This window comes from Pelodiscus sinensis, chromosome 1 (assembly GCF_052426305.1).
Source record: "Pelodiscus sinensis isolate ZL-2025 chromosome 1, ASM5242630v1, whole genome shotgun sequence".
NCBI classification, from domain to species: domain Eukaryota; kingdom Metazoa; phylum Chordata; order Testudines; family Trionychidae; genus Pelodiscus; species Pelodiscus sinensis.
Window position 1 is genome coordinate 242,228,905 of NC_143052.1, and position 26,973 is coordinate 242,255,877.

At 42.8% G+C, this 26,973-nt stretch overlaps 1 protein-coding gene across 2 annotated transcripts in view; it reads left to right on the top strand.

Annotated features, from left to right (window-relative positions):
• Positions 1-3,236: 3,236 nt before the first annotated feature.
• The window catches only part of GRTP1 (growth hormone regulated TBC protein 1), a 53,223-nt gene continuing 29,486 nt past the window's right edge, over positions 3,237-26,973 (top strand). Inside the window, exons 1-5 of one of the 2 annotated variants that reach the window (XM_075918546.2) lie at positions 3,242-3,700; positions 4,252-4,416; positions 6,412-6,563; positions 14,491-14,649; positions 22,533-22,657. In XM_075918546.2, coding sequence (XP_075774661.1) covers positions 4,385-4,416; positions 6,412-6,563; positions 14,491-14,649; positions 22,533-22,657 — 468 coding nt within the window. In that variant the 5' untranslated portion in view covers positions 3,242-3,700; positions 4,252-4,384. Of the gene's footprint in view, positions 3,701-4,251; positions 4,417-6,411; positions 6,564-14,490; positions 14,650-22,532; positions 22,658-26,973 lie in introns of both variants that reach the window. The other variant, XM_075918544.2, reaches the window with a different exon arrangement.

Genomic DNA, 26,973 nt, shown 5'->3' on the forward strand with positions numbered 1-26,973 from the left:
TCTCATAGATCACAGAAAGCTGAGTCCCTGCTTAGCAATGTTCTTTTTGCTAACTGTGAGCTCTTTCATTTGAACAGATTGAGCACAATCCTGTTTTTCTGTATTTCCACAAAAATTACAAACATTGGAAACCATTTTTCAGCTAACCCTGGATTTAATACAAACATAGCTAGTGTTGGGTCATCAAGTAAGTTGATTACAATGAACAAAACACCACTCCGTCTGCTGACTTACAAATCTAAGCATAGCAAGAGCAAACTGTATTTACATAGACACACCTATGGTCTCTCCCCCCTTCTAGCTAGCTGTAAGGGAAGTATTCCTTCAGATCCTGCTTGCTTACCTATAAATGCCAGAGAAATATTCTTTCTCTTCAATAAACAGTATGCAGGAGGGTGTATAACATAATAGAAACATTTTTGTTTTTACTTCAAGAGAAACAAGTTTGGATTTTAACACTTCCTTACTGTGAACAAAATGATGACAACATTCTACCTGTGTACACAAATGAGAAAGTAAAACTGATGATTGAAAATTCCACTTGGTGCCTATGTATGTCTGAAGGTGGTTAAATACCTTTGAAGCATCTGTTATTTAGGAATTTCAATCTTTATGCTGCTAAGTGCCTAACAGTGTGTCTACACTGCAGCTGGAAACATGCCTCTGAGCACAGGTACACAGACATGCTAATACTGCCCAAGCTAGTGAGCTAAAAATAGCAGTTTGAACATTGCAGCACAGGGGACGTCATTAGCCAGGCGCCTTCAGAGTACAAGGCTGTCTGACCCCTTTGGATTGACTTCAGGTGGCTTGCCTGTACTGAAAAGTCCACACTGCTATTTTTAGCATGCTCTGACCCACGAAAGCTCATCACCTATTAAACCATCTTGTTAATCTTTAAAGTGCTACATAGTTTTTCCTTTTGTTCTAGCAAGATCAGACTAACACGACTACCTCTCTATTATTATTTCAAGTAGAGTTAGCATGTGTCTGGCTATCTAGGTTGGGAGGCAGCTGTACTGTAGACATACTCTTTGACAACTGAAAATGGGATTTAGGCACTTTTGAACATTTTACCCTTTGTCCCTAAATTATTTCAAAGTCACAAATCTCAGTTACTCAATTAACTTGAATGGGACAACTCCGAAATGAGTAAAGTTGCACACATGCCTATGCACAACCTTGCTATTTCCTAGGTTTTCAGAGTTCACAAAGTCAATGACTAGCAGCAAACTTTCATGCAAGCAGTTAGGAGGAATAACACCATCTCCGCCCACCCTTTCTTTTTATGCCCTTGCTACTGAACCACATCCATATTCTGTATAATACGTTGTCTTTGATCACATATAGAAGGCAGCCTCCTTGAGGGTCATGCTGGGAAGGATCAACTGTTTATCTCCTTTGTGAAATCCTATCAGCCAGTCTCTTCAGCAACCATTGGCTTGCTGATTCCACTAGATGATGTTTCTCTGGCAGTAATTGTAATTTTCCAAAGTCAGGATATGATTAAAAATGCTCAGGCAGGAATGTAATTTCACTGCTACCATTCTCTTGTGCAGTTTCTTAAGATGTATGTTTCAGGTAACTAGCTATTGCAGTGGGTATGTTTTTGGTTTGCTCAAAGTTACAAAAGTAAGAGGAGCACCTTTTTAAAGAAACAGTATGCTGCAGATTTTCAATGAGGGGGGGAAACAGAAAATTTACTGGATGCTGTTATTATTCCATGTTGTAATTGTCAATCTGGCCTTTTGTATGTTACCTAATGGTAAAACTAAGTAAAACATAAGCTAACAATAATAAATCATTGACTTTAATGCAATAAGCTCTTCAGAGGAAAAATAAAACACAAGCTGCAAAAGCAGAGCACACTAAAACCTAACAACTTTCAAAACTATTACAGCTGCCAAATCTCACTGGGTTTGGAGGCAAATTCCTTCCATTAGAATGGAATTTAAGACAGCATTAGAAATCTCTCCCTTTTTGTGTATTTCAATTATACGTCTCTTAAAGAAGAAATATCTTTTAAAACAATTTTAGAGGATGTATCAATAGTTTTTAACATTCAAAATATATCTGAAATATTATCAAAATTATTTCTAAAAAAGGAGAAAGTTCAAAGGGAGGAGTAGAATTTGTAACTAATAAACCCAAATAAAATTTCAAAAATTGCAGAATATGTTTTAAACAGAATAAAAAAAATATAGAGATATTTTTTTAAATTAAAAAAACCTGAAAAATCAGAGACCTATTTTGGCTGCTTTGTAAAATGCAACTGGTATTTCTGAGATACAGGATACACTTCCAGTCTGTCTTTGACACCTCTATACATAATGATCCCAATCCTGCAAATTGCTGTGTGGGTTGGCCATTGCAACACAGGGCCTAAAACTGCCCTGACAGCTTAGGAGTTTCTGCTTTTAGCATCAATAAAAGGTGGTTAGGTAGAGTTCATCTCTGTCTGTGACCAGGGAAAAATACATAAGCCCCTTAGATGTGATCCTGAACTCAAGCATCTCCTGAAGGGCCCAATCCTATATGTTGGAAATTGGCCACTGATAGGCTGGAGCAGCAGTAGTGGGTCTGAAGTAAGGGGAAACCAGGGGTCAAAAATGAGAGTGTTTAACATAAAGTCCTTAGGGAAATGGCATAAAGTGATCAGGTGCTTAGTGGTGAGAGTTTTGTTTTTCTCTCTAGTGGCGTAAGGCCTACTACAGAATTCCCTCCCTTTGCCGGACAATCCCTTGTCACTTGGGCTCAGCTCTAATCCCCATCATGGAATCACAGGTCTAGAAGAGACCTTCAGAGGTCATCTAGTGCAGGCCCCTTACTCATGACAACATCACGCACTATCTAGATCCTCCCTGACAGGTGTTTGTCTCATCTGCTCTTAAAAATGTCCAATAATGAAGATTCCACAATCTCCCTAGGCAATTTATTCCAGTGCTTAACCTCTGACAGGACTTTTTTCCCCCCAAACACCCAACCTAAGTCCTTTGGCTGCAATGTAGGCTCATTGCTTCTCCTCATGTCCTTAGAGGTTAAGGTGAATAATGTCTCCCTCTGCCTTATAACACCTTTCTAGGCCACTGAAGTGGCCCCAGGATCCCTCTTGCCCAGGGTGTGAGCTCGACCCTGCCAAGGGAGGCTGGGCCCCGAGTGCGGGCGGGGTGGCGGGAAGAGGCTGCTGCGCCCGCTGTGCTCCTGGCCGGCTGCACAGGAGTCAGCGGGGCGGAGTCCGGACCCCGCCTCTTTCTCTCAGAGGCTCAGGAGTAAGAGGGAAAAAGCAGCAGCCGCCGCCGCTGGCGGGGAGGGAGCGGGAGCAGGTGAGGCGGAGTCACCGGAGACCCGGGCTGCCCCGGGGAGCAGCAGCAGCAGCAGCAGCAGCAGCAGCCCAGGCGGGCAGGAGGGACGGTGCCGCCTGGCCACTGCGCGGAGCCTCTGGCAGGGGAGCCACGCGCGGGCTCTCGGCGCCCCGGGACTGAACTTCGGAGCCTTCTGCGCAGGATGGGGCCGGTCCCGAGGAGGCGGCGCGGCCGCTGCTCGCGCTGAGGGAGGCTCCGCTCCGCACGCGCCGCTAGTGCCAGGGCCGCCGGGCCAGCGCGGCGCGGGACAGTCGCTGCGGCGGGAGAAGCCCCGAGCGCCGCCGGGCCATGGATCAGGGCGGAGGAGGCGCGCGGGAGGCGGGGGCCGGCATTGCCAGGTACGCATGGCTGGCGGGAGCGGGGGGGGGGGGGGGGGGTCTCGTTTCCTTGTTAATTCTCACTCCCTGGCGCTACCCTGCTCTGCCCGCTGGGTTGGGGGTAGGCGCGGGCAGAGCAGGGTACGTCCCGGTTCGAGCTGAGGACGCTGGCCGGTTCTGTGCCGAAGAGCGGCTGTGGTGGGTGTTTTCCAAAGAAATGGCAATTTTACTTACTGATCAACATTGCCCCGGTTCCCATTGCCACAGCCCCGGGGAGATTTCCCTTAATACTCGGCAAAAACATTTTCACTGGCTTGGCTGAGCCCGTGTTCTCACTCAGGAAGGGCTATAAACGTATATTGTGCGCTATACAGTACTGCAGCTCCCTGGGTTAAATGGCTCAAGCGTCCCAAACAGACCAAACCAAAACTGAGAATGAACACTCAAAAGCCTCTTTCTCATGCGTTCTGTTGAGATTTTCTCTCCGTAGAAAATCTTGAATGCCCCTAAAATTTAAAGGAGGTGCAGCAATTTGAAATATTTTTAAATAGGTTGCTATTTTTTATATGTAGACTATTTCCTCAGTTGGAAGAAGGAAATAACCCAGGATCCGTGACACCCAACCTGCAGGCCTTGTAAAGAGAGACTTTTTCTGGGCAAAGGGGTATCTTTTCTTCCAGTTTCTTATGGGACAAAACAAATCCTATGGAAGAATGTTTGGAAGAAATGAATAAAGGGTAAATATCTATCTTACAAGATATATCTCTTTATGGAGAATAAAACACTTTTATATAATAGTATTAATAGATCATAACTGTTGCTAGAAAGGTTAGAGATAATACATTTGGAAATATGAAATTAACTGCTGTAAATCAGCATTTGGAAGGATGCCATTCTGAGGGGAGTTGGTAAGGCTGAACACATTCTGAAGGGAAGTTACGGGCTAACAACAAATGCTGATGGTTTCCCAATAATCACGTTTGCTTTGTACATGAGGATTGAAGAGACACGAAGGAAGGTTTGTAATAGAAATGTAGAAGGAAGGTTTGTCAGTGTCATTCTTTCCATTTCCAAAAAACCCCATGAGTGATGCACTGGAACGAAGAATCTCTTAAAATAATAGATTAATGGCTTTGACATACATACAAGCTTCTATTAAAAACGAACAATACTCTTTTATAAAATCAGGAGACTACCCAGGACTTTGGATAAGCCACACTGCGTGTAGATATTGGATTACCTAACTGTTGAGGAGAATATCAGAGTAATTTTTTCAGCTGGTCTCTTTTCTGCTTCCTAACAATCATACTGAATTATGAAATGTGTTCTCCACCTTCACCATCAGAATCCTAAACTTGACATGTGTGAGTTGAAGTGTTTCCTGGCATTGTTTTAATGCTGTGTGTATGAGTGTGAAAGGTGACTTATTTCTGCCAGCCCTGTAAACTCAGTGGGCCTGAACATCCAGTAGTGCTGCTTCTGACTCATGCATCACCACCACTAAAAGATTCAGTGGATCAAATTCTTCCCATGGTTACACCTGTGGAATTCCATTGTTGGAATTTGCACTTGTGTAACTGAATTTGCCCTTACAGTTGGAATTTAGGCCTTAACATCCTGCGAGCTGCTCTGCATTACGGATGTCAAAGTGTAAATGTGTAGACAGTTAACCAGTGAGCCTGGGCTCATTGGTTAACCTTCATGGTTACACCAGGCCCCCCTGTCTCACCCTGTTGCCTCTGTATCATAGGCAGCTGCACGGGGGCAGGTAGGAGCCAGTATGCACAGCTTTTAAGTCGGCTCCCTGCGTGTACCGGCTCCTGCAGAGACGCCTGCTCTCCCTCTCCCCCCCACTTAAAATCTTGCTTCCTGGGAAGCCGTCTCCCCACCGTGTGTAACCATGAAACTGTTGAAAATTTTCAGCAGTTACATATTTACCTAAATAAACGGATTTTAACATCACTACTCTGCATAGGTGGAAAAGACTCATGGACATTCATGGGACAAATGTACCAGTCCTCCCACATAAAACATTTTGCATCGGTGGGGTCTATCACTATTTCAGATAGTTAGAATTATATCCAACTCACTCTTTGGTAGCCACATTGGTTCTTCGGTGCTAATGGGCATAAAACATTGTAAAGGCAAAAATCCCTAACTGTAAATAAAATAAGTACACAACGCACTTGCATGGAATAGATCTGATGAAGGGGCAGACAGGCCATTTTTATATAGTCACTTTTGAAATAATGTTTTTCTTTAAATAGGGTATTACCAAAGGTTACAAAAATAGAAAATTTTAAGATCTGTTTTTATTAGCACAGAATAAATGGAAATATTTTTTCAACTTTGAATCACAGACTCTTACCTTTGCAATGTATATTCTTTGCATTTGTTATAGCCTTTTTTTCCTGTTTTCTGAAAAACCTCTTTTCAATTAGTCAGAGGTTAAGCCAACTATCTATAGAATAGATCTTCAGCTCTAAATCTCTCTATTGCCAAAAGCAGGGAACTCTGGCATTGACCATAATTTATATACATTCCAGTTCATTGTTCTAAAAGATGCGGAAGTGTCTATTTGCGGGGACAAGGCAGGGAAATATTTTGCTTTTTTCCATAACTACTTCTCAGAAATACCACCACCATTTCATTTACAAAATCATACTTACATATTTTAAAATATATGTATGGAAAAATTTTATTGGTATACAACAACTTATTTTATATTGTAGGGTTGATCCATATGGATTTGAAAGGCCAGAAGACTTTGATTATATGTCATATGAAGAATTCTTTTCCAGATATATGGTGGTACTCACTAGAAGAGCAATAAAATGGTCAAAGCTTCTTAAGCGGAATAATGGTGTACAGAAAAGTGTAAAAGGTGAGTTAAATATTTGTGGTTTTTTTGTTGGGTCTGAAGATGGATCCACATTGGGAATGCAACTTAAATTTAAATTGACTTATTCTTTAGAACACAAAACTAAATGTCTTTTCTGCTCTAAGTAATAGGACTGAAATCAGTAATAATACATAAACAACTTTGCTGCTGTTCTAGGAGTAATCAATTTGATTTAAAGTTCACAAGGGAGCAATCTTATTTTATATGCAGCTTAATAACTTACTATTGCTTATAATATTTTACATGTTTGTGTATTCAAGTGACCTCATTAAAGGATAGTTGTATGGTGCAACAGAACATGTTAAGATAAAGAGTTCTGAGTTTCTTCTCTAAAGTTTGCTGAGCCATGACTTGTTCTCTGACGTTTTGCAAATTGCTTTAGCTTTGTGTTCTTCACTTTTCCCCACTTATGAAACATGGGTTGTTTTATGGTTAAAAAGCACTACCTATGTGATAAGACACAATTAAAATGTTAAAAACAGAGAAAGTAAAATTAACACAGGAGCTTAGGTGCAAATATTTGAAAAGATGTTGATAGAACTCTTAATTGCCGGTTCAAGAAGCAGGAAAACCTCTCAGGATAACCCATGTAGGAAAGCCTATGATGTGAAATTGGAGGGGGCTGGGAAATGTAATTAAATGGAGGTAAAAGAATCAGAGAAATTTCTTTGTAAACTTCTTAATTTTCCCTTTGCACTTAATGTGTCCATTTTGTCCTCTGGAGATTCTGTTTGGAATTCTTATAATGGTGCCCAGCAGAAACATTAAAGCAGCCTTAATCTGCTAATCAACTAAACCACTTCAAATACTAATTTGGAATAATTTTCCTGAGTGTCCCTATGTAAAACAAGACTTTGGATGGTACCTGAATCCTTAGAGGTGTGCTTTCGCATTTTGGGACGTTATTGCAATGCAGCTACAGGAATGATAGCTCTTCCTACAGTGTTTGCTTTTTCTAAGGCGCATTACATCATGCTTTGTAAAATCTCTGCCACTGTTTTTGATATCAAGAATTCAATTACATCTGATTTGTGGATGAAAGACATGAAATATGATGACAGCAGAGATTTAAGATCCTGGATGTCTATTGTGTCAAATTTTCTGTTATGAACTTTTTACTAAAGATAATCAGAATTGCTTACAGTGCACTTTCTTATACACCTTTAGAAAAAATGTGACCAATAAAAAGGAGTACAATAGAGCTGAGACAGTATACATTTGGAGTTAATAACAGATCTTCCATACTCTGTTTGGAGCAACACTCAAATTACTAACGTTAAAAATTCTAGAAGAGGAAAGTGGCAGATTACTTTTAATCTGTAAAAATATTAATATAAATACTTGCCCCAAGGTGTTGATACTAGGACCTATCATGTCAGGTATATTCCCCTACTGGACACAAAGATGTGGGTAGTTGCCAGTTTGTGAGGATGTTCTTATCCTGTAGGGTCACTTATCCCATTGCAACAGTAGCAAGTTAGTCTATTAAATCTCTGATTCCTTCATCCCTCCCATCTTTTGGCTTCATTGCTCTGATGCTTTAGGAGTCAGAATTGCTGATTACTAATAATGTCTATTCCAAGCACAAACTGATCATAATATCAAACAGACTGAGGAATGTTTAACTTGCAGCTCTTCTGTACAGACCCTCTGAGAACTTTCACAATCCACACCCTCATTTTCTACTTCCCCAGGGAAGATTTGAAACCCTTTCTTTCAGAATGCATAGTGTAGATCTATTGGATCTCAAAGGACCATTGAATGTATATCATCTTAGCAGTTTACACCCATATGTCCTCAGAAGTGCTCATAATTACTATCATACTAACAGGAAGAAAGGATGACTTTGTGGTGCTAATTCCCTAATTTGGAAATACAGCATATCTGTGTGCTGATTTGTTGCATGTAGATGCCTTGTGTCTGACATGATGTATACATGCAAAGTTCTGTTCTGCTTAAAAGACAACTAATTAGGGTGTTTTAACAACAGTTATGCTGTATATCCTGTTATCCTTGATCAGAGCTCCAGAAAGATGGGTCATGAATGTTGGTCATCATTCCATTTGCTTTCTTCATCCATTATTTGCTATCCCTCCCTTTACCTTGCTCCTCACCTTGTCCTAACTATTTCAGTCTTGCTGTCTTCTTGCTTTTCCTCTTTCACTTCTTGCTTCACACCTTGTTTCACTTCGTGCTCTTCTTTTTTCTCTTTCATTCACACTCCATTACTTGACAAATTCCTCCCTGCCCCCATTTCTCTGCCATGTGCTCTGATTTCTGCTGTAATCTCTTCAGCTGCTGTGATTTATATTGTCTCAAGTCCTGTGATCAACAAGCACCGGAGGTGCAATACTAGAGTCTTACACGACCATGGAAAGTTACTTTAATTCCCACCTACAATGTGCCCGTGTAGGAAATTGAAATAATCTACTTGCTGCTGGAAACATCTGGTGGCAGAAATTTTCCAATAAGTACTTCATCAGCCTTCTGATATAAATGCCACTGAGCTGCTGTGGGCTGGAAAAGGTTCTGCAGTTTGGTAGACATACAGAAACAATTATTATGTAACCCACATGCCTTCTTAGTGTGGTGTGCTATCCCATGTAGTGGCACTTAGACCACTTGGAGAGAGAGAGAGAGAATGAGATTTCTCTACTGCAGTGTTCTCCAACCTTTTTTGAGCACGAGATCACTTTTTGAATTTAAGTGCAATCCAAGATCTACCTCAAATATAAATACTCTTGCCCCATCTCCTTTGTGCCTCTTCTCCCAAGGCCCCACCCCTGCTCACGCCATTCTGCCTCTCTTGCCCATCCTCACTCACTTTCATCAGGCTGGGGCAGAGGGTTGGGGTGTGGGCTCTGGTCTTGGATTAAGGGATCTGGAGTGTGTGTGGGGCTCTGAGCTGAGCTTGGGGCAGGCAGTTGGGATGTAGGAGGGGTTCTAGGTGCAGGCTCTGGATACAGGGGTGCTCAGGGCCAGGAAGGGGCTTGGAATGCAGGAGGGGGTTCACGACTAACATAGGAGTTTGGGATGTGGGCTCCAGCTGGGCACTGCATACCCCAGGTGGCTCCTGGTCGGTGATGTAGTGGGGCTAAGGCAGGCTCACCCCGGCCCTGGCCCTGGCCCTGGCCCACTCCCTAAAGCAGCCAGCAAACTCCATCCAAAGTCCTGTTGTGCCCCCTCTCTTCTCTGTGGAGAAAGGATAAAGTGGGAGGGGGCACCTTGACATCAGCACCCTTCTTCTTCCTCCCCTACCCTGAACAGAAAGCAGGAGGCTTGCAAGGGGAGGGGCAGCTCCAAGGCAAAGGGCAGTAGATGAGCAACCATGGGGGGAGAGGGAGCTGAAGTGCTGGCACTTGATAGCCTCTTGGCCAAACTAGTGAAGATCACCTGTCAGACTCCAAATCTACCAGTAGAGCCCAAGCTACTGGTTGGTGACCACTGCTCTGCTGCCTTTGCTGAGAGCCAGCTAGCTTTCAGCTCAAGCAGTAGAGGCTGATGCACTAAGCTCCAGAGTGTCTCAGGTTTGGTTCCACCCATCAGTGTTATATTTCCTCTTTGTAGCTTGTTGTCCAGACTAGATATAGTATGATCAGATGTGAGGTGTTTGGACACAGTTTCAATTTTTCTTCTAATAATTTTCAAGTGAGGTAGAGTAACTTTTAAAATGTCCTCTATAAAAGGCATGGGCTGTTGTTTATTGTTCCACTTAGTTGTGCTGTTGTACCCATTATTTTTCAAGAACTAAATGAGGAAATTATATAAAGTGATAGTTTCATTACAACTTGAAAAGACACCAAGTGTTCTGTTGTTTGTGTCCTTTATGTGTATGTGACCTAAGTGCTTGTCTGATTGTCAAAACAATTGCTGCTTCAATTCCTGTGTTTGGTTGTCAGTTCTGAAAGTTTTTTTCTTTTTACTTTGCATGAAGAAATTCCTTCAGTTGTCTTCATTTCTGCCATTTTTTATTTTGTTCCTGTTTAACCTTTGTTAATTTCACTTTCACTGTCTCTATATACCTAAAAAGCCTCAAAGGGATAGCCATGTTAGTTTGTAACTTTAAGGTGGGGAATCTTTTTTTGGCTCAGGGACCACTGTCTCACAGAAAAATCGGTCAAGGGCCACACACAAGTGAACAAGTGAGAAGCACAAAACAAAACAAAACAGAGAGAGAGACTGACTCTCTCTCTTTGTCTTTGTCTGTGTCTCTGTGTCTGTGTGTCTGTCTCTCGAGGGAAGGGGGGCCCAGGCAGGAAGATTTTGTTTGCTCAGACCCCAGTGCGAGGCAGGGAGTCCCGAGCCGCAAGAGCTGGATCCAGGCAAGCCGGGGATTACGTCTGGCCCCTGGGCCTTTGGTTCCCCGCCCCTGACCTAAATCATTGTTTCTCAAAGTGGTCTGTGGACCCACTCCAAGAGAGCTGCTAACTGGCTCCTTCTGTTTGTTTATTTACCAGCTCCACAGCCATGAAGCTCCATTGACAGGACGGGGCTACTGTTTCTCATGGCTCCCCTTGACTGCAAACAGCAAACTGCAGCCAATGGGACCCGGTAAATAAACAAACGGAAGTGGCTAGTTAGCAGCTTTCTTAGAGTGGGTCCGTGGACCACTTTGAGAAACACTGACCTAAATACAGCTTTAAACCCTTCAGTCTTCTTTGCAGGGTAACAAACCAAATAAATCATAGTACTTAGAGAAGGTACTGGAAAATCAAACAACAGGAACATATTTATTTTGAGTATAAATCATGGGGAGTGGTGAGAGTTTATGTGGCGAGAGAGAAATAAAGATGACACAAAGAATATATAAACTGTTTCCCATCTCTGGCTTGCCTATCACTTGACTGCCAAATGTACACACAATCCACTTTTTTTGTGTGTGATATTTTGATAATAAAATAAGAAAAACTTAAAATTCCATATCTTGATCTCCTGACCGTAGCTGTGTTTTAGGGTATATTTCTCTCTAATGTATGTGCTAATTCCTCAACACTTAAATTTAATTTTTTTTTTACATGCAGAAATGTGCTCCAAATATGAAATACTTCATATTGGAACTTAGATAATATTTTTGGATGAAACAAGTCTTTTTTTTGTTTTTAATTACTTCATTCCCACATGACTTTGCTTAATATCACACCATAGAGGGACATAATTTGTCACGCTATACAAAAACACGTCTGTCTATAGACCAAGGAAATAGGAGTTTTCTGAGTGAATGTGAAAATTATACCATGAAGGGAATGCTGTCAACTTAAAAAGTGCATTTCTGACCTAGTTCTCTTATAGGTTGTTGTTATAAGTACTGCCCAATGCTGGAGAAATACTGTATTTTTTTTTTTCATTGCACTTACTTTGGGCATTGGGCAGTACTTACTCTGTTTCCTTGGCTTTTGTGTGGACCCTTTATCCTGTTACTGAGGGGAAAATATATTCATAAATGTAAAGCCACAAAAACTGGCATGGGAATCCAGAGGCAAGTGCGGTACTGGAACTACTTTACACTCATTTTTAAAAAAACAGACTGGATTGGCAGCTTCCTTTCACTAGTGTGTTATACAGACAACATAGTTTGATTAAAGGATTTTTCCTTTATTATACCATGGATAGGCTCACTTTAAAACGGATATATGTACTGCTATTCACACAAGTGACACCATGTGTGTCACTAAACGTGAAAGTTTGTGGGAGCCTGCTCATCTGGAATAATTTGTGGGAACAGAACTTTGGGTTAGTAGGTAGTCAGAGGCCAGGCCCAAAAGGTCAGCTTAAGGTAGGCAATTCAAGCTACATAAAAAACGTAGCTGGAGACGACATACCTTAAGCTGACCTTCGGCGCTGTCCTCACAGCAGGAGTTCAACGGGAGAAATGCTCCCATTGACTTACCTTAGTCCTCGGAAGGAGTGGGATACCATTGCTGACAGGGGTGCTGTCAGTATTCCATTTAGTGGGTCTTTACTACAGGTGCTAAATCGAATGTGGGAAGATTGATTGCTGCAGTGTTGATCTTCCCACAAGAGGAGACGTGGCCTGAGTTGGGTGAGGAAAGAGAAATCATGCAGTGAAATGTTCTTGTTTTTCTTATTTTGAGGAAAGAGTGGCTGGCCAACTGGCTAGCAATCCAGCCAACCTGCTGTAGAAAACTGAACTATATTTTGGAAAATTATAACTAATTTTCCTTTTTGGAGCTCCTGTGTCACTTCTGTAGGCTAGCTTTCTCTCAGATGATAGTGGGCAGTTTGTTGTTTTAAAATCCATTGTTAGGCATTATAATGAGGGAGGGAGTCAATGCTATAAAAAGGTTTTGGTGTTTACAGGAGATTTGGCCTCTTTATAACTGATTTTGGGGGATGTGGTCAACAGTGTATCCTTTATTCCCATATGACTTTGCTTAATATCTTTGCTTTCTTATTGAAAGCCCAAGGACATCTCTTGTCACGAGGACAATGACACTGCGGAGTAATGAGTGTATGTTAAGCTGCAGGGCTGCTGTTCCCTTGTACTGGAAACCAAAGTCAAAGGCTTGTTCCTGCTTCTTACATTTGACTTAGATTCATGTCTGATGCTGGCAATGCTTTCAGAGTAAATAGTTATGCCAGGAGGGGTCCAGTTACAAGGGGAAGTACATTTTTGGAATAATCCTTTAAAGAAAAAGGCATCATATTCATTATGATAAAACCAAATAATCCTCAACCTAACAAGTGAGTACACTTTTAGGGCATGAATATACATATACATACCACTTGGCTTAGGCAGGGGTAATCATTAGAAACCAGGTAGTACAATCTATGTATTGGCAGTGTTTCCTGAGCTTCACAATTCAGTGTTTTTTTTTAAATGATATAGTCAGTATTTTACGAATACCACTTTCAAGCAGTAGGTGTTTGTGGGTATTCACATGCCTTTCCTAGGGGGTAATTAACACAGGAACAGCTAAAGTAATGAATTTTCCTTCAAGCTTGTATCTATATTGCTTATGCTTATGTGTGTGTGTTAACACAGTGAAGATATATTAAAAGGATACTGGCATGGGCATGTAGTTTAAACCTACCCTATCCATTAATGTGGTAAGTATCTGATAGCAGAAGGTGGGGTGGGGGAATTGATCTGGATTAAAAAGCAAAAAACCTCTCCAGCTAGTATGTGAAAAAAATCAATTGTTTTTCTCTCAATCCTTCTGACACTCCAGCAGGGTCATTCAGACAGTAGCCAGTAGCTCTGAATGACCAAAAAGTGCACTGGGGGGTATCTAGTGTTTCTACTGCAGAGTTTTGCACCACTACTAGTCAATTGCCAGATCCTAATCCTAGTGTCATGCTAACATCTTCAGTGATGCTAATATGTAATCAAGTAAACAAAAAAACACACAATGTCAAGCTCTGTTAGAAGTGCAGGGAAAGAAGAAAAATCAATATTTGCAAACGGAAAAAATAAATCAATAGGAAAATCCATTTTATTTTCAAATCTGTATGCAAGAGGACATCACAATAAAAGAGGAGTGGTAAAAATTAAAATCCTAATGTATGGGATAGTGTTCAACTCCTAGTAATTTACTCCTCTTGTAGTATGAATACATTAAGCTTGTAGAAAAGGACGGCTCTGAGGAATCTGTGGAGTCACTAGAAACCACCTGCTTAATTGTGTGTTTTGTGGGAGTAGAGATTGAAGTTTTGGGTGTGTACGTTTGTACTTTGTACTGTACTTTGACACTGGGTACAGTGTATTTTGGTCACTGAAATCTGCTCAATAAGTAATTCTAAATGTTTGACTTCACTTTTGGCCTCTTGCATGGAGGAGGAAGGAGGGAGCAGGATGATCAATGAATGCTTGTCAAGAGTTCTCCTAGAACCTCTCAACTTCCTATTTATTTCCAGAAGAAAAATAATGTTTTGTTTTGTTGCATTGCAGTGAAGAGATATATCAGGAAAGGCATTCCCAATGAGCATCGTGCACTGATCTGGATGATTGTAAGTGGAGCCCAGGCCAACATGGAACAAAACGCTGGATACTATAATAAACTACTTGAGGGAGAGAAAAATGACATGCTGGTGGAAGCAATCAAGACAGGTTATGTTTTAATGTTTATACATACAGTCAGTAACTGTGTTATAAAGCAAGAGTGACAGATTAAATTATGTATGTGTCGCAATACAGCTGTGTTTCTGTAAATGTTGAGTAGTGATTAAATGATGATTAATGTGCAAACTAGAATAGCCACAAACTCTGTAATAGTAGCACTCTTCAGACTCAACAGTGCTCCTAAATTTAAAATGAATGGGTGGCAGTGAGTGTAATTAAGTAGATTGTGGTTACTTAGGGCACGTCTAAACTACATTCCTTTTTCGAAAGAGGAATGTAAATGAGCCCAATCAAAAATTCAAATGAAGTGCAGATTTACAAATCTCACACTTCATTTGCATAATCACATGAGAGTGCTTTTTTGAAAAAATGAGGTGTATGGGTTCTTTCGAAAAAGGTTCTGTGTTTTTTTTTTTTTTTTTTTTATAAAGAACCTTGTCTAGACGACGGTTTCTTTTTCGAAAAACTCTTTTTCGAAAAAGCACTCACATGATATGCAAATGAAGTGCGAGATTTGTAAATCCGCGCTTCATTTGAATTTTCGATTGGGCTCATTTACATTCCTCTTTCGAAAAAGGAATGTAGTTTAGACATAGCCTTAATGTGCAGAATGATCCAACTGTAATGATGACATTTTTATGAAGAAGCTGACACAAATAGACACAGTTTTGTGATTGCTGTGCACTGCCATCCACAGTGTCATCACAGCTGTAGAGTTGTTTTGTTAGGATGACTGATACATTAGGAATTCTTTTTCATGACTCTTGAAAGTATTGGGTGATTTAAGTTGGGGTTGTACCAAATTTTATCTTAGAAATGGGTACCTGACTTAACTGTGTTCTTAGCCAAATAGCCTCCCCCCCTCCCCAACTATTGATTTTTTTTTTTAAAAACTGAATAGTAGCTGCATTTTGTGGGAGTTTGGAATTACATACCTGAGTAAGGCATTTTGGAAGGTGCATCTCCAGACTCCTGCAGGAAGAATGTCCTGACTAGAAATCATCAGGCTTCTGTATACCTATGCTGAAATGTGAGCTGCAGTTTAGGGTTGTGAAGAGGGAGCAACTAAAATGATTGTCGAAAGTCTGCTTCACTCGTGGCCTAGAACAGTGATTTTTCAAACTTTTTTTTCCCCTCGTGACCCAGTTGAAAAAAAATTGCTGATGCCTACAAGCCAACATAATTTGACTGGAGTGTGGGCTCTGGGATGGGGCAGATGAGAGCTTTGGGGTGAAGCAGGGGGCTCTGACTTTGGGGGCATCAGGGCTATGGCAGCAGGGGCTAACCTTGAGTGGCTCCTGATGAGCAGGGGTGCTAAGGCCGGCTTCCTGCCTCTCCTGGTGCTACAAAATATGACCCAGAAGCAGAAAGCAGCACATTTCCAGGCAATGGGAGTGCAGAGCTAGTGTTCGGGGTAGGGGTAGTGCGCAGGAGCCCTGTGTGCTCCCCCCACCACCACTTAGGAGTCAGGCCTGTTGTCAGCCATCTCCAGTGCACAGCCCAGTTTGTGGTTCCAGGACAGGCAGGTACTTTGCCTTAACACCCCCACTGGTCACCTGATCACCCTGCAGAAATGAGACCTAGTGCTTGGCATTCCATGACTCAGTACTGGCTCACAATCCATAGTGTGAAAACCACTGGCCTAGAGAACAAAGGCAGTGAGCACAAACTCTCTGCAATACTAGGCAATAAAACCAGGATCTCACCAGGACAGCAGGTGACTGGCTAAGTCAGTCTGTGAAACACAGTGCTGTGCTGGAATGAGGGGAAAGGGAATACAAGTGAGTTATAGGAAGAAATAAGGATTTGGAAGACCCACTAGAGGGAGGAAAAGACCGACAGGGAGAACTGGAGATCTTGGGATTTAAAATTAATAGTGAATAAGAGAATGAGGAACTGAAAAAACAGGATCGAGTGCTTTGCCAGGCTGAGTCTGACCGCCTGTACAACAATATTTAGGGCCATAGCCCAAGCCCAAGTCAACTGATCCAGGCCAGTGGTAGCCATGCTATGTGGTCTCTTATCCCCGTGGAGATGTAAAAAGGAGAGAAGAGAATAAGCCAAAGACCATAGGAAAAAGTGTCTAGAAAGGAAATAATTACAAGGCCATATGTGATAACGCAGGAGAAAATAGAGAAGAATTAAGATTATACACAACTTTAAATTTAATGAAACTTTGTATTCCTGTCAATTTTGCAGATTCATATTTGGCTTCAGCTAAATGCCATTTCAGTTATTAAAATAACAAAATTTAGGAAACAAAGAACCTCAAACTTATATTTAAAAGCTCCTGATTTTAAGGGCTGAACTAATGATTTTTGAATGCATGTGATTGGTAGTACTGCAGTGGAGGAAGAAATGCTTATATCTGAGTGAGGTGTCAAAATGCTATAATGATGAGAGAACAACAGAGAAATTTTCTCATCAGGATTTCAGCAAAGAAGTAAATCGAGGAAGGAATTAGCTGATTTGCATCCTACATTTGATATCCGCATTGATTTACCATCTTATATTATTAAAGCATAAGTATTTAATTTTTAAAAATGTGCCTTAGAACATTTACTAGAAACAGATTACAGAGGGCTCCTAGCCTCTTCCCAACATACGCCCCTCCCCCTCAGCTTTTTGACCCTCAGCCCTTTGGGCAGCATCTGACTCTGTGGAGCTCATTGCAGGATCGGGGCTTAACTGTCTATTTTCATACTGGGTTCTTTATCTTTACTGCCTTGTCAAATGTATTCCAGTTCTTATTTTCAAATTGTAGGTCTTTTTTAAAAGGGTTAAATGTTGCCTTCCCATGTGAATGCAGGAAAAAACTAAATTAGCTGATTTTTTTTTTTTTAATTCTGTCTTGGATATGAAGTTTTTATACATCCTTCTGGAAAACTTACAGTCTTTATTATTGGTATAAACCTGTCAAGAAAAGGCAGGTACATTCTGTACTCTCACTGATACTTTAGCTATTCAACCTTGGTTCCTTTTTAAACCATCGTATAATATTCTATAATACTCTAAAAGGCCTTAGCCATCAGGAGGAGGTTGTTCAGGGGTTCTCAAAGTTCACTGCATTGTGACCTCCTTCTGCCAATAAAAATTACATGACCCCAGGAGCCTGCATGCCTGGGTGAGGGTGCTAAAGCTGAAGCTCAAGGGCTTCAGACCCAGGCAAGAGCTATAATAACCCCACTTCCGAGAGCTGAAGCCCTCAGACTTTGTCTTCAGCCCTGGGTAGTGGGGCTTGAGTGTTTGCCCTGAGCCCCAGCAAGTCTAAGCCAGCCCTGGCAAACCCCACTCAAAGGGGATTACAACTCACTTTGGGATCCCCACCTACAGTTTGAGAACTACTAATATAGTTGTTGCTAAATATAATGTGATGTGTTAAAATCCTACATAAAATCAGGCAAATTTCCCCTACCTCTGTTGTAAAATCTGCTATAGCAATGAAAAATAAATTTGAGTTGACACTTTAACCTTGGGGAAGGGCCCTTCTTCGAGTTGTACAAGAAATACATTTGTTTGGATCAGCTTCTGAAAAATTTTTTTTTTTACATAACTAAAGGGGAAATACCATATCTGAAATGTCAGCTCTAACAACTTCCAAAGAGTACTTTTGTCATCTAATCATAATTCATTTATTCATAGAATCATAGAATAATAAGACTGGAAGGGACCTCGAGAGGTCATCGAGTCCAGCCCCCCGCCCTCAAGGCAGGACCAACCTCCGTCTACACCATCCCTGACAGATGTCTATCTAACCTGTTCTTAAATATCTCCAGAGAGGGAGATTCCACCACCTCCCTTGGCAATTTATTCCAAGATTAGACCACCCTGACAGTTAGGAATTTTTTCCTAATGTCCAATCTAAACCTCCTCTGCTGCACTTTAAGCCCATTACTCCTTATTAAACTCCAGCATCCTATAGATTTCTTAACTTGATTGCTTAATGCCCCAGTAAATGATCAACATTTAAATAGAACAACAAATTCATTTTTTGTATCGTTAGCAGCAAGATTTTATATTGCACTTGATTAGAAAAATGTGATTTCTTCTATGGAATTGTGATTTAGTAAAATATGGATTATCTGTGTGGTGGAAAAGCTTTCACACTAAGTATTTTCACAAGAGATGTGCCAACTAAGGGTATTATTTCGAAGGTGGGGTGGAGGGGAAGGAAGAAGCAGGAGGGGAGCAGGAGCAGGAGTGGGAGGAGGAGTGATAGCTTGGGCGGTCAAAGGGGCTGGAGCAACAGCAGGCAGTAATCTCTGCACCAGGGTCTACAGGTGGTCGCGGATGGCACGCCCCTGGTCAAGCAGCTCCCGCAAGCTCTCCCACCGCAGCTGCAGGTCTTCTTGCACCCAGTGCTCCTGGCAGCGGACCTGCCTTTGCAGGAGCTCCAGGTGCTGCCGCTGGTGGTACTTCAGGTTCTGGGTCAGCCTGCTAAGGGCCCGGATGCGGGCGGATGTCCTGGGCGGGGTGGTACGCCCTGCATTCGCAGCTGCTGCAGCTGTGGACAAACACGAGAAGTGGTCAGTTCTCCCTATGGACACAGTGGGTGAAGCCCAGCCCCCCTATGCAAGGCGAGGACAGCAGGTGTCAGCACCATCATGTCCTGTTATCTCCGGAGTGTGAGCTGGCCCCTCTGCTGTATATAGTGTGTGCGTGTGCAGGGGGAAAGGGGAGATGTGCCCTGCCTCTGCGTAGAGGGGGCTTGTGGAGGGAGAGCATCGTGCAGTGTCCCTCCCCAGGGTTAGGAGCATGTCATGTGCCTTCATACATACATACATGCATGTGGGTAATAGGCCAGGGCCCCTGTGTGACAGCCAGCTGGGGCCACATGCCCAGGGTGGCACGGCACATGCACAGGTTGCTGCGTGCTCCGTAGTCAGCAAGGCCCACGGGCGCGGTCCCTGGTCTCCCCCGCCCTGCATAAGGGGACAGTGCTGGCACTCACATGTCGAGGCTTCCCTGGCCTCAGATGACACTGGCAACAGGCTTGCTGGGATGGCTTGGTGCGGGGTACGCTCGCTCCAGGCTCCTGCGGCTCCTGGCCGCCGCCGTCCTCCTCCCGGGTGTCATGGGCAGGGCCCTCTGCCCCAGGGTCGATGACCACCTGGGGGGCCCGGACCGTCTGACCCCCCCCCCCCCAGGATGCGGTCTAGGGCATCGTAATACGGGCAGGGGTCTGGGTCAGCCCCTGATTGGGAGCTTCCCCCTGAGGCCCTGGCATAGGCCTGTCGCAGCTCTTTTATTTTCAGGCACATCTGCTCCTGGGTGTGCATGTGGCCTTTGGTGACCAGGCTGTCAGCCATCTGCCTGTAGACGGCCGTGTTCCTGTGTCTAGTGCGGAGATCGTGAACATTGGAGGCCTCCCCCCAAACCTCAGTGAGGTCCACAATCTCCGCACTAGACCAGGAAGGCGCCCGCCTTTTGCGGCCCCTGGCAGGCTCCTGGGAGCTGCTAGCCTGCTCCTGGGGAGCGGTGGAGGGCTGGGTGCCACTGGGCTGCTGGCTCATGCTGTGCCAGGTGCATGGACTGCTGGCTCTGTAATGGCAGGCTTGCAGCTGGCACAGGCACTGTGGTCAGAGTCTACCCCTTTAAGGGCTCCGGGGCTGGGGCAGGAAGCAGAAGAGTTTTCCTGTGTGCCCAGAGTGGCCACCAGGGCACCCTGGAAGGGGCTGGAGGCCCCCTATTTTGAAATAAGCGTCTACACAGTGCTTATTTTGATTTAGCTATTTCGAATTTGGCATTATTCCTTGTGGAATGAGGTTTACCAAATTCGAAATAAGCATGCTGCTATTTCAAATTAATTTCGAAATACCAGTTTGGCTGTGTAGACTCTAGAAAAGTTAATTTGAAATAACGGCTGTTATTTCGAATTAACTTTGTGTAGACATACCCTAAGAGAATAGGTATTGAGAAATGTGGTCACCCTTCTTAGCATAGACAGAGGAAGAGTGCTCATAAGTCAGCAAGCCAGAATCTTTACCTTGGTTCTTTGGATATTAACCTGATCCTAAATTAGTAGTCATTAATGTAGAATGTAGTGTGTACACATTTTATTGTAACTTTATTTTTGTAGAAGGTTTTTTTAATTTTCTGCTTACGTAGATATCATCCTGTTATTTCTACCAACAGAGACAAAGCAAGTTTTCTGTAGCCTGTGACTACCAGATTGTCACAGACACCTGTTAATGACTGTTGGTTTTCCTTTTAAAAAAATGTACACGGGAAGTGATTTATAAATGTTTCCCTGTCCTACCACTCCATAACTGACTGACTTTAAATGGAAAAGTGGTGATTAGAGCAATCAGTTTATCTTGGCTGTGAATTTTGTAGCACAAGCCATGGTTTTTTAGGGGTTTTCTTCTCATGGCTGTTCCCAGTTTAAGCTTTTATCATAGAAGTCTTTTTCATAACAAATTGTTTTCTTTAAGCAGGAAAAGCAGATAAGATAGGAAATATTTCCTAGACTGTAAGGAGGTTAGGCATATATCTGCATGGGAAGTTAGACTTCAATTTTGTTGCTTATATTTGACTCATACATTTTGGTTATATTTAAATAATTTAGTGTGGCCTTGGGTATTAAACAGCATCAAAGTGAAGTTGCTCTGTTGTCCTTTTAAATTAAAGCCTACTGCCAGTATATTGACCTATTTTTGCATAGTGGCCTCTTTTTTTGAGTGAACTTGAAACCTCTTAAAGTGCCCTGATTTTTCAGAAAATATTATGCCTTTTTTGCAAATGTACGTTAGAGGTCCTTAAAGCTGAGTAGGTGCTAATTAAATTGATTAAAGGGGCAATGTTACTGTAAAAATTTGTATGTATGAGTGTGCTCTGTGCTCCAGAGAGCAATAAAGGTCATGTAACAAGTTGATGACAGGTATGTGCAATTACGTGTACATACACCCATGTGTAATTATATATTAATTTAATTTATATAACTTTCCTTAGATGTTTAAATACCCCTGAAAAGTTTAAAAGTTAAATTTATTTTTCACTATTCATGTAGCTTGTTAAGGTCTTGCTTTTCTCTCTAAACTAGCCCACTTCTAGGCACTTTCACTATTTTATGTGTATCGCAAACACTGCAGCAGATAGGTTAAGTTTTTCTGTTAAAAATATTTCCATGCTTTTTAAAATTTTAATTCTATTTCCTTCAGTATGAGCATATTTTCACAGAATTAAATTTTGGACCAAATTTAACCTGACAGTCCCCTTTTAAGGAATGACAGTTTTGAAATGGTTTAATCACATATCTTAGGTAAAACTAATCTTGAAGTACAGTGGTTGGCATCTCCTGTATGACCATGCGTGAGTTAAGAAGCAGATTTTTTTCCAGGGTGTGACAATGTGTATTTTTTTTTTATTTTAGGTTAGAATCAAACACACATGATCAGTTATGAGATCTGAATCTTTTGGAACTGAACTGTTTAGTGCTAATCCAGATAGATAAATGCAGCAAAAGACAATTCTGATTATTTGAAAACAAAACTGATCTATTGTTAGAATGTCTTTCTAGCACCTCAGCTAATATCTTACTACTGCACTAGATAACTTTTGTACATCGTTTAAATTGCTGAAGAGATGAAATATAACCATTTCCTGGTTTTGCCAGTAGATCAGTCTCTGCCTTGAGTCCGGCTTGAGACTGTAAGCCACCCACTGTAAGCCGGCAGAGAGAACTCTTTCTAGGAATGGATCTCTCTTAACTATAAGTCAGTGAGCTGATATAAAGGTTTCAGGTTGTGCTTTACTAACTTCATCTCCTTTTCTGTGAGTCCATGGTCAGATTTCAGTTGTACATCTTACAGTGGTAATATTGGGGAACATGGCAACAGGGCTTAAATTTGGTCCTTTCATTTTTTTTCTAGACATGAACAGAACATTTCCAGATAATGTACAATTCCGCAAAACTGCTGATCCCTGTTTACAGCAGACACTCTACAATGTATTAGTAGCATATGGGCACCATAATAAAACAGTGGGATACTGCCAGGTATGTAACTTTTGATAGATATTTAAAAAGACATTTGCAATATTGTTGTTGCTAATTTGAAACTACATTTTTGGGTGATGGGCAAGGTTGTGGGGAAGGCTAAACATAATCCTAGAAACAGTTGTTGTTACTACCCTTCCAGTCTCACGCTTGAGTCATTTTAAATTAATCATTTTAAGCAAGATCAACTAGCAATGTGTGCTCACCCAATTTCCTTCCTTTTCAAGTGAACATAAACTAAAACGGGTAGGGAACCTACAGCTCTTGGGCTGGATCCAGCTCTGGCCTATTTGGAACCGATCTGTGGTGAGGCTTGGGTCTTCTCTCCCCCCCCCCCCCCCCCCCCCCCCCCCCCCCCCGTTCCCTAGCAGTGGGCTGAGCTGGCACTTGCACTCCAGCCCGGCTGCATGTCTTTGAACTTCAGCACCCCTCCACCAGGCTGTAATGCGAGCAGCTCTCCAGTGCTCCAAACTGAGGGTGAGTGGGTGAGTCTCAGTCTCTCTCTCTCTCTCTCTCTCTCTCTCTCTCCTCCCGCCTCCTTTTTGTTTTGCTTCTCACTTGTGTGTGGCCCCCTGACTTGTTTTGCTACTTGGTGTACTAGAGAGACATGGAAAATTTCTTATTTATTAAAAATGGCCCCTTTACAAGAGCTCTTACAAATCAGGTCTTGATTTCCATTATCTTCCTGGAGAAGTTTTTTGAGTAGTGGATTACTAGTGGCCATATGACATTCTTGACCAATGGTCTCCAACTTTTATAAGCATAAAATCACTTTCTGAATTTAAGTGCAATCCAGGATCTACCTCAAACCCAAACACCCTTGTCCTGTATTCTACCTGCCCCTTCCCCGAAGCCCTGCCCTGCTCACTCCATCCTCCCTCCCCAATCCTCACTTAACTTTTATCAGTCTGGGGTCAGAGGGTTGGGGTGGGGTAGAGGAATACAGACACTGATCTTGGGCTAGAGGATTTGGAGTATGGGAGGGGTTCTGAGCTGAGCCAGGGGCAGGGAGTTGAGGTGCAAGAGGGGGTTCAGAGTGCAGGCTTTGAGAGGGAGTTTGAGTGCACAGGGACTCAGGATTGGGGCCAGGGTTTGGAATACAGGCTCCAACTGGGCACTGCTTACCACAGGTGACTTCTGGGTGTGATGCTGGGGGCTCAGGCAGGCTCACCCCTACCCTGGCCCTGCACCACTCCCAAAAGCACCCAGAAAACTCTCTCCATCCTTGCCCCTCTGCTCTGTGGCGATGGGGTACAGGGTGGAAGGAGGGACACCCTGACATCACATCCCCTCCCATCTCTTTTTGCCGTGCCCTGCACAGCAACCAGGAGACTCCTGTGAGTGGGGGGCACCTCCAAGGCAGAGGGCAGGAGCAGCACGGCAGTGCTGAAAGGGGCAGATGAAGTGCTGGGACTTGATAGCCTCCTCACTGAAGCTGTTAGGATCACTTGTCAGAGGCTCCAAGATCTTCCAGTAAATCCTGATCTACTGGTTGGTGACCATTATTCTAGACATATTGTCTAAATCTAGTTTTAGTAGATTTGGTTGTAACATCTCTTTAACTCAAACTCCTGACAGACACATAAGAAGAAAATTTGTCTGCGTAAAATTCAGCCTCATAACTCCAACAGGACCTCTGATGTTGCCGAACCAGAGAATCCACATGGAGGGCTAGTGGTGAGGCAGCTCAGTGGCAGGGCGAGGCAGAAATGGTGTTTCCTGTTCAAACGAAATCCCTCATATGGGACCAGTCAGATCTTGAGGGTGCTGGATCAGGGAGGTCCAACCTATATTAGCTATAGATCCTCCAGAAAAATGTTTTGATAATGCTACTGTAGTTTACAGTCACCACTGAGAAGTGCCCAACCAGGGAGTTAAGTTGCCATTCTGCACTGTAGTCCATGGATGGCCAGCCTGCTCTTGGAAGAAAAATTTGCAGCTCCTGCACCCGCACCTGCAATTCAGAAAGGGGCAGCATGTTTCTGTTTGCATGGGACACTGGTGCAGATGTCAAAATGGCCGCCATTAAAAGAGAAATGCTCTCAAAGGCCCCTCCTTTTTTTTTTTTTTTTTTTTTCTCTCAATCAAATGGCGGCTGGGGCTTTTTTTTTTTTCTTTCCCCTCCCCGTAACAACTTTTTTCCCTTAGCTCTTTGCGCTGCATCCACCACTATTTTGGCTCTTCGCCTGTAATGGGTTGTCCACCCCTGCTGTAGTCCTATGAAGTTCTTATCAATGTGTGCACAGCTAGTGAAATTCTTTGCTTTTTGAATATATTTTTTAAAGTAGGCTTTGTGTCTGCTATGTTAAGTGCCAAATAGTAAGTATCTTATCACCATGAATGTAGTTATCAAACTATCTGTCAACCTGGGAACTGTCTTCCAAGCAGAAGGCCAAGCAACACAGATGCAACATATACCCAGGCAACTTCAGCATTTTGTAAAAATTCAACAACTAATATTAAGGCTTCAAGATTGAAAATGAGTGTCTAGAGAACAGAGTGAATATTTTAAAATTCAAATTGCAGAGCTGTTTTGGCATTGTGTATCAAAAGACAAGTGAGCAAAGCCATTTGAATTCAAGAAATTGGATTTCAGTCCAGACAAGAATTTTTGGTTTCCAAAATCCTTTGAGTGTTTCAGTTTTGGCTCTGCTCTCTTCTTTCTTGAGCTGTAGCTGGCATTGTTTGTTTGTGTACAGTGAGACAATTTTATCTCCTGTCGCCATAGACAACACTGGTGGAGGAGAGTTAAAGGGGAAGGAGGCCATGGAGAATACAAAAGGATGAAATTTGAGAGGATTTCTAAGATTCACAATAAACAAGTATAAATTTGACATGAGCCTCCATAGCCTGTAAATATTGAATGACAATTTTACATTGGCTTCTTAAAAATGTTTTGAGGAATTTAAACACCAGAGGCTATTCTTATGTGCTCTTGTGCTGCAGAGTTTTAGATGCTATCTTCCTTATATCAGAAGAAAGACACTTTTAAAAAAAACCTCTCAGTCTAAATGCCAAAAGTTTATAAAATGTATAAGGTAAATCCTCCTAATAATGTTGCTAAAATTAATTGTGTGATTGATCTAATATTATGGATTATTTAAAGATGGTCTCTAAGGAAATTACTTAAGCATATGCTTAATTTTAAACACATTCTATTCCTGAACCAAGGTCTGTATATTTTATATATTGTCCTTCCTCTGAAATCCATCATCAAAAGCTCAATACACTGCACTATCAGGAAGGGACCAATTAATACTTAACGTATGTGGTTTGGGCCTGGCCCCGGAGGCCGTGCTGCCACTACAGGCAGTCCCCGGGTACGTACAAGATAGGACTATAGGTTTGTTCTTAAGTTGAATTTGTATGTAAGTCGGAACTGACTCCAGATTCAGCCACTGCTGAAACTGATCAGTGGCTGACTACAGGAAGCCCTAGGCAGAGTTGCTCCTGGAATCAGCTGCTGATCAGTTTCAACAGCGGCTGAATCTGGACTCCTGGGAAGAACAGCTGGGGCACCGCCGGGTAGGTCCCCACAAGACCAACCCGGCAGCACCCCAGCTGCTCTACCCCAGGCGTCCAGCAACAAAAACCTGGTCTGCGGGGGGGGGGGGGCACTAGCTGCGCCCCCCCCCCCCCCCCCCCCCAGCAGACCAGGGAGACCCGAGCAAAGCCACGGAGGCGCAGAGGTCCCGCCGCCTCTGCGGCTTTGCTCCTGTCTCCCTGCTGTCTCCCAAGGCGCTGCTGAGGAGCCTCAGCCCCAGAACTGCCTCCTGCCATCAGAGCCTAACCTGCTGCAGGGAGGAGGGAGCACTCTTAAGAGGCTGTGTGGGGCAGGAGGGGCAGGGATGAGTTCCTTCCTGCGTGCTGCTGAAAATCGGCTTGCATGCCATAGGTGGCACACGTGCCGTGCCGTAGGTTGCTGACCCCCTGCACTGGGGGCGGTGCCTGGAATGGCTGGATTAAAGCCCAAGGCGGGCCGGATCCGGCCCATTGAGAGGCTTTTGCCCACCCCTGGGATAGGACATACTCCACCTGGAACTGCTAGGCAGTATTACTGAGCACTGTTAGCTCCACTCCAGAGGTAGCTACATTTCAATGTTGGTCAAAGTATCACCTGTTCCATTGTTTGGGAAGGGCTTTGGGATTTAAAAAAAAAGAAAAGTAGTCCATACATTATTTTTTAGTGCTTTGTTTTTTCTTTTCTTCCCCAGTTTCCCTCAGCTTTTATTGGCCAGGTATAGGAGCTTAATTAGTTGGTAGACTTTGTTAGTAAATTTCCTGTATCCTGCCCATTTTGTGAATTATTCTATTTC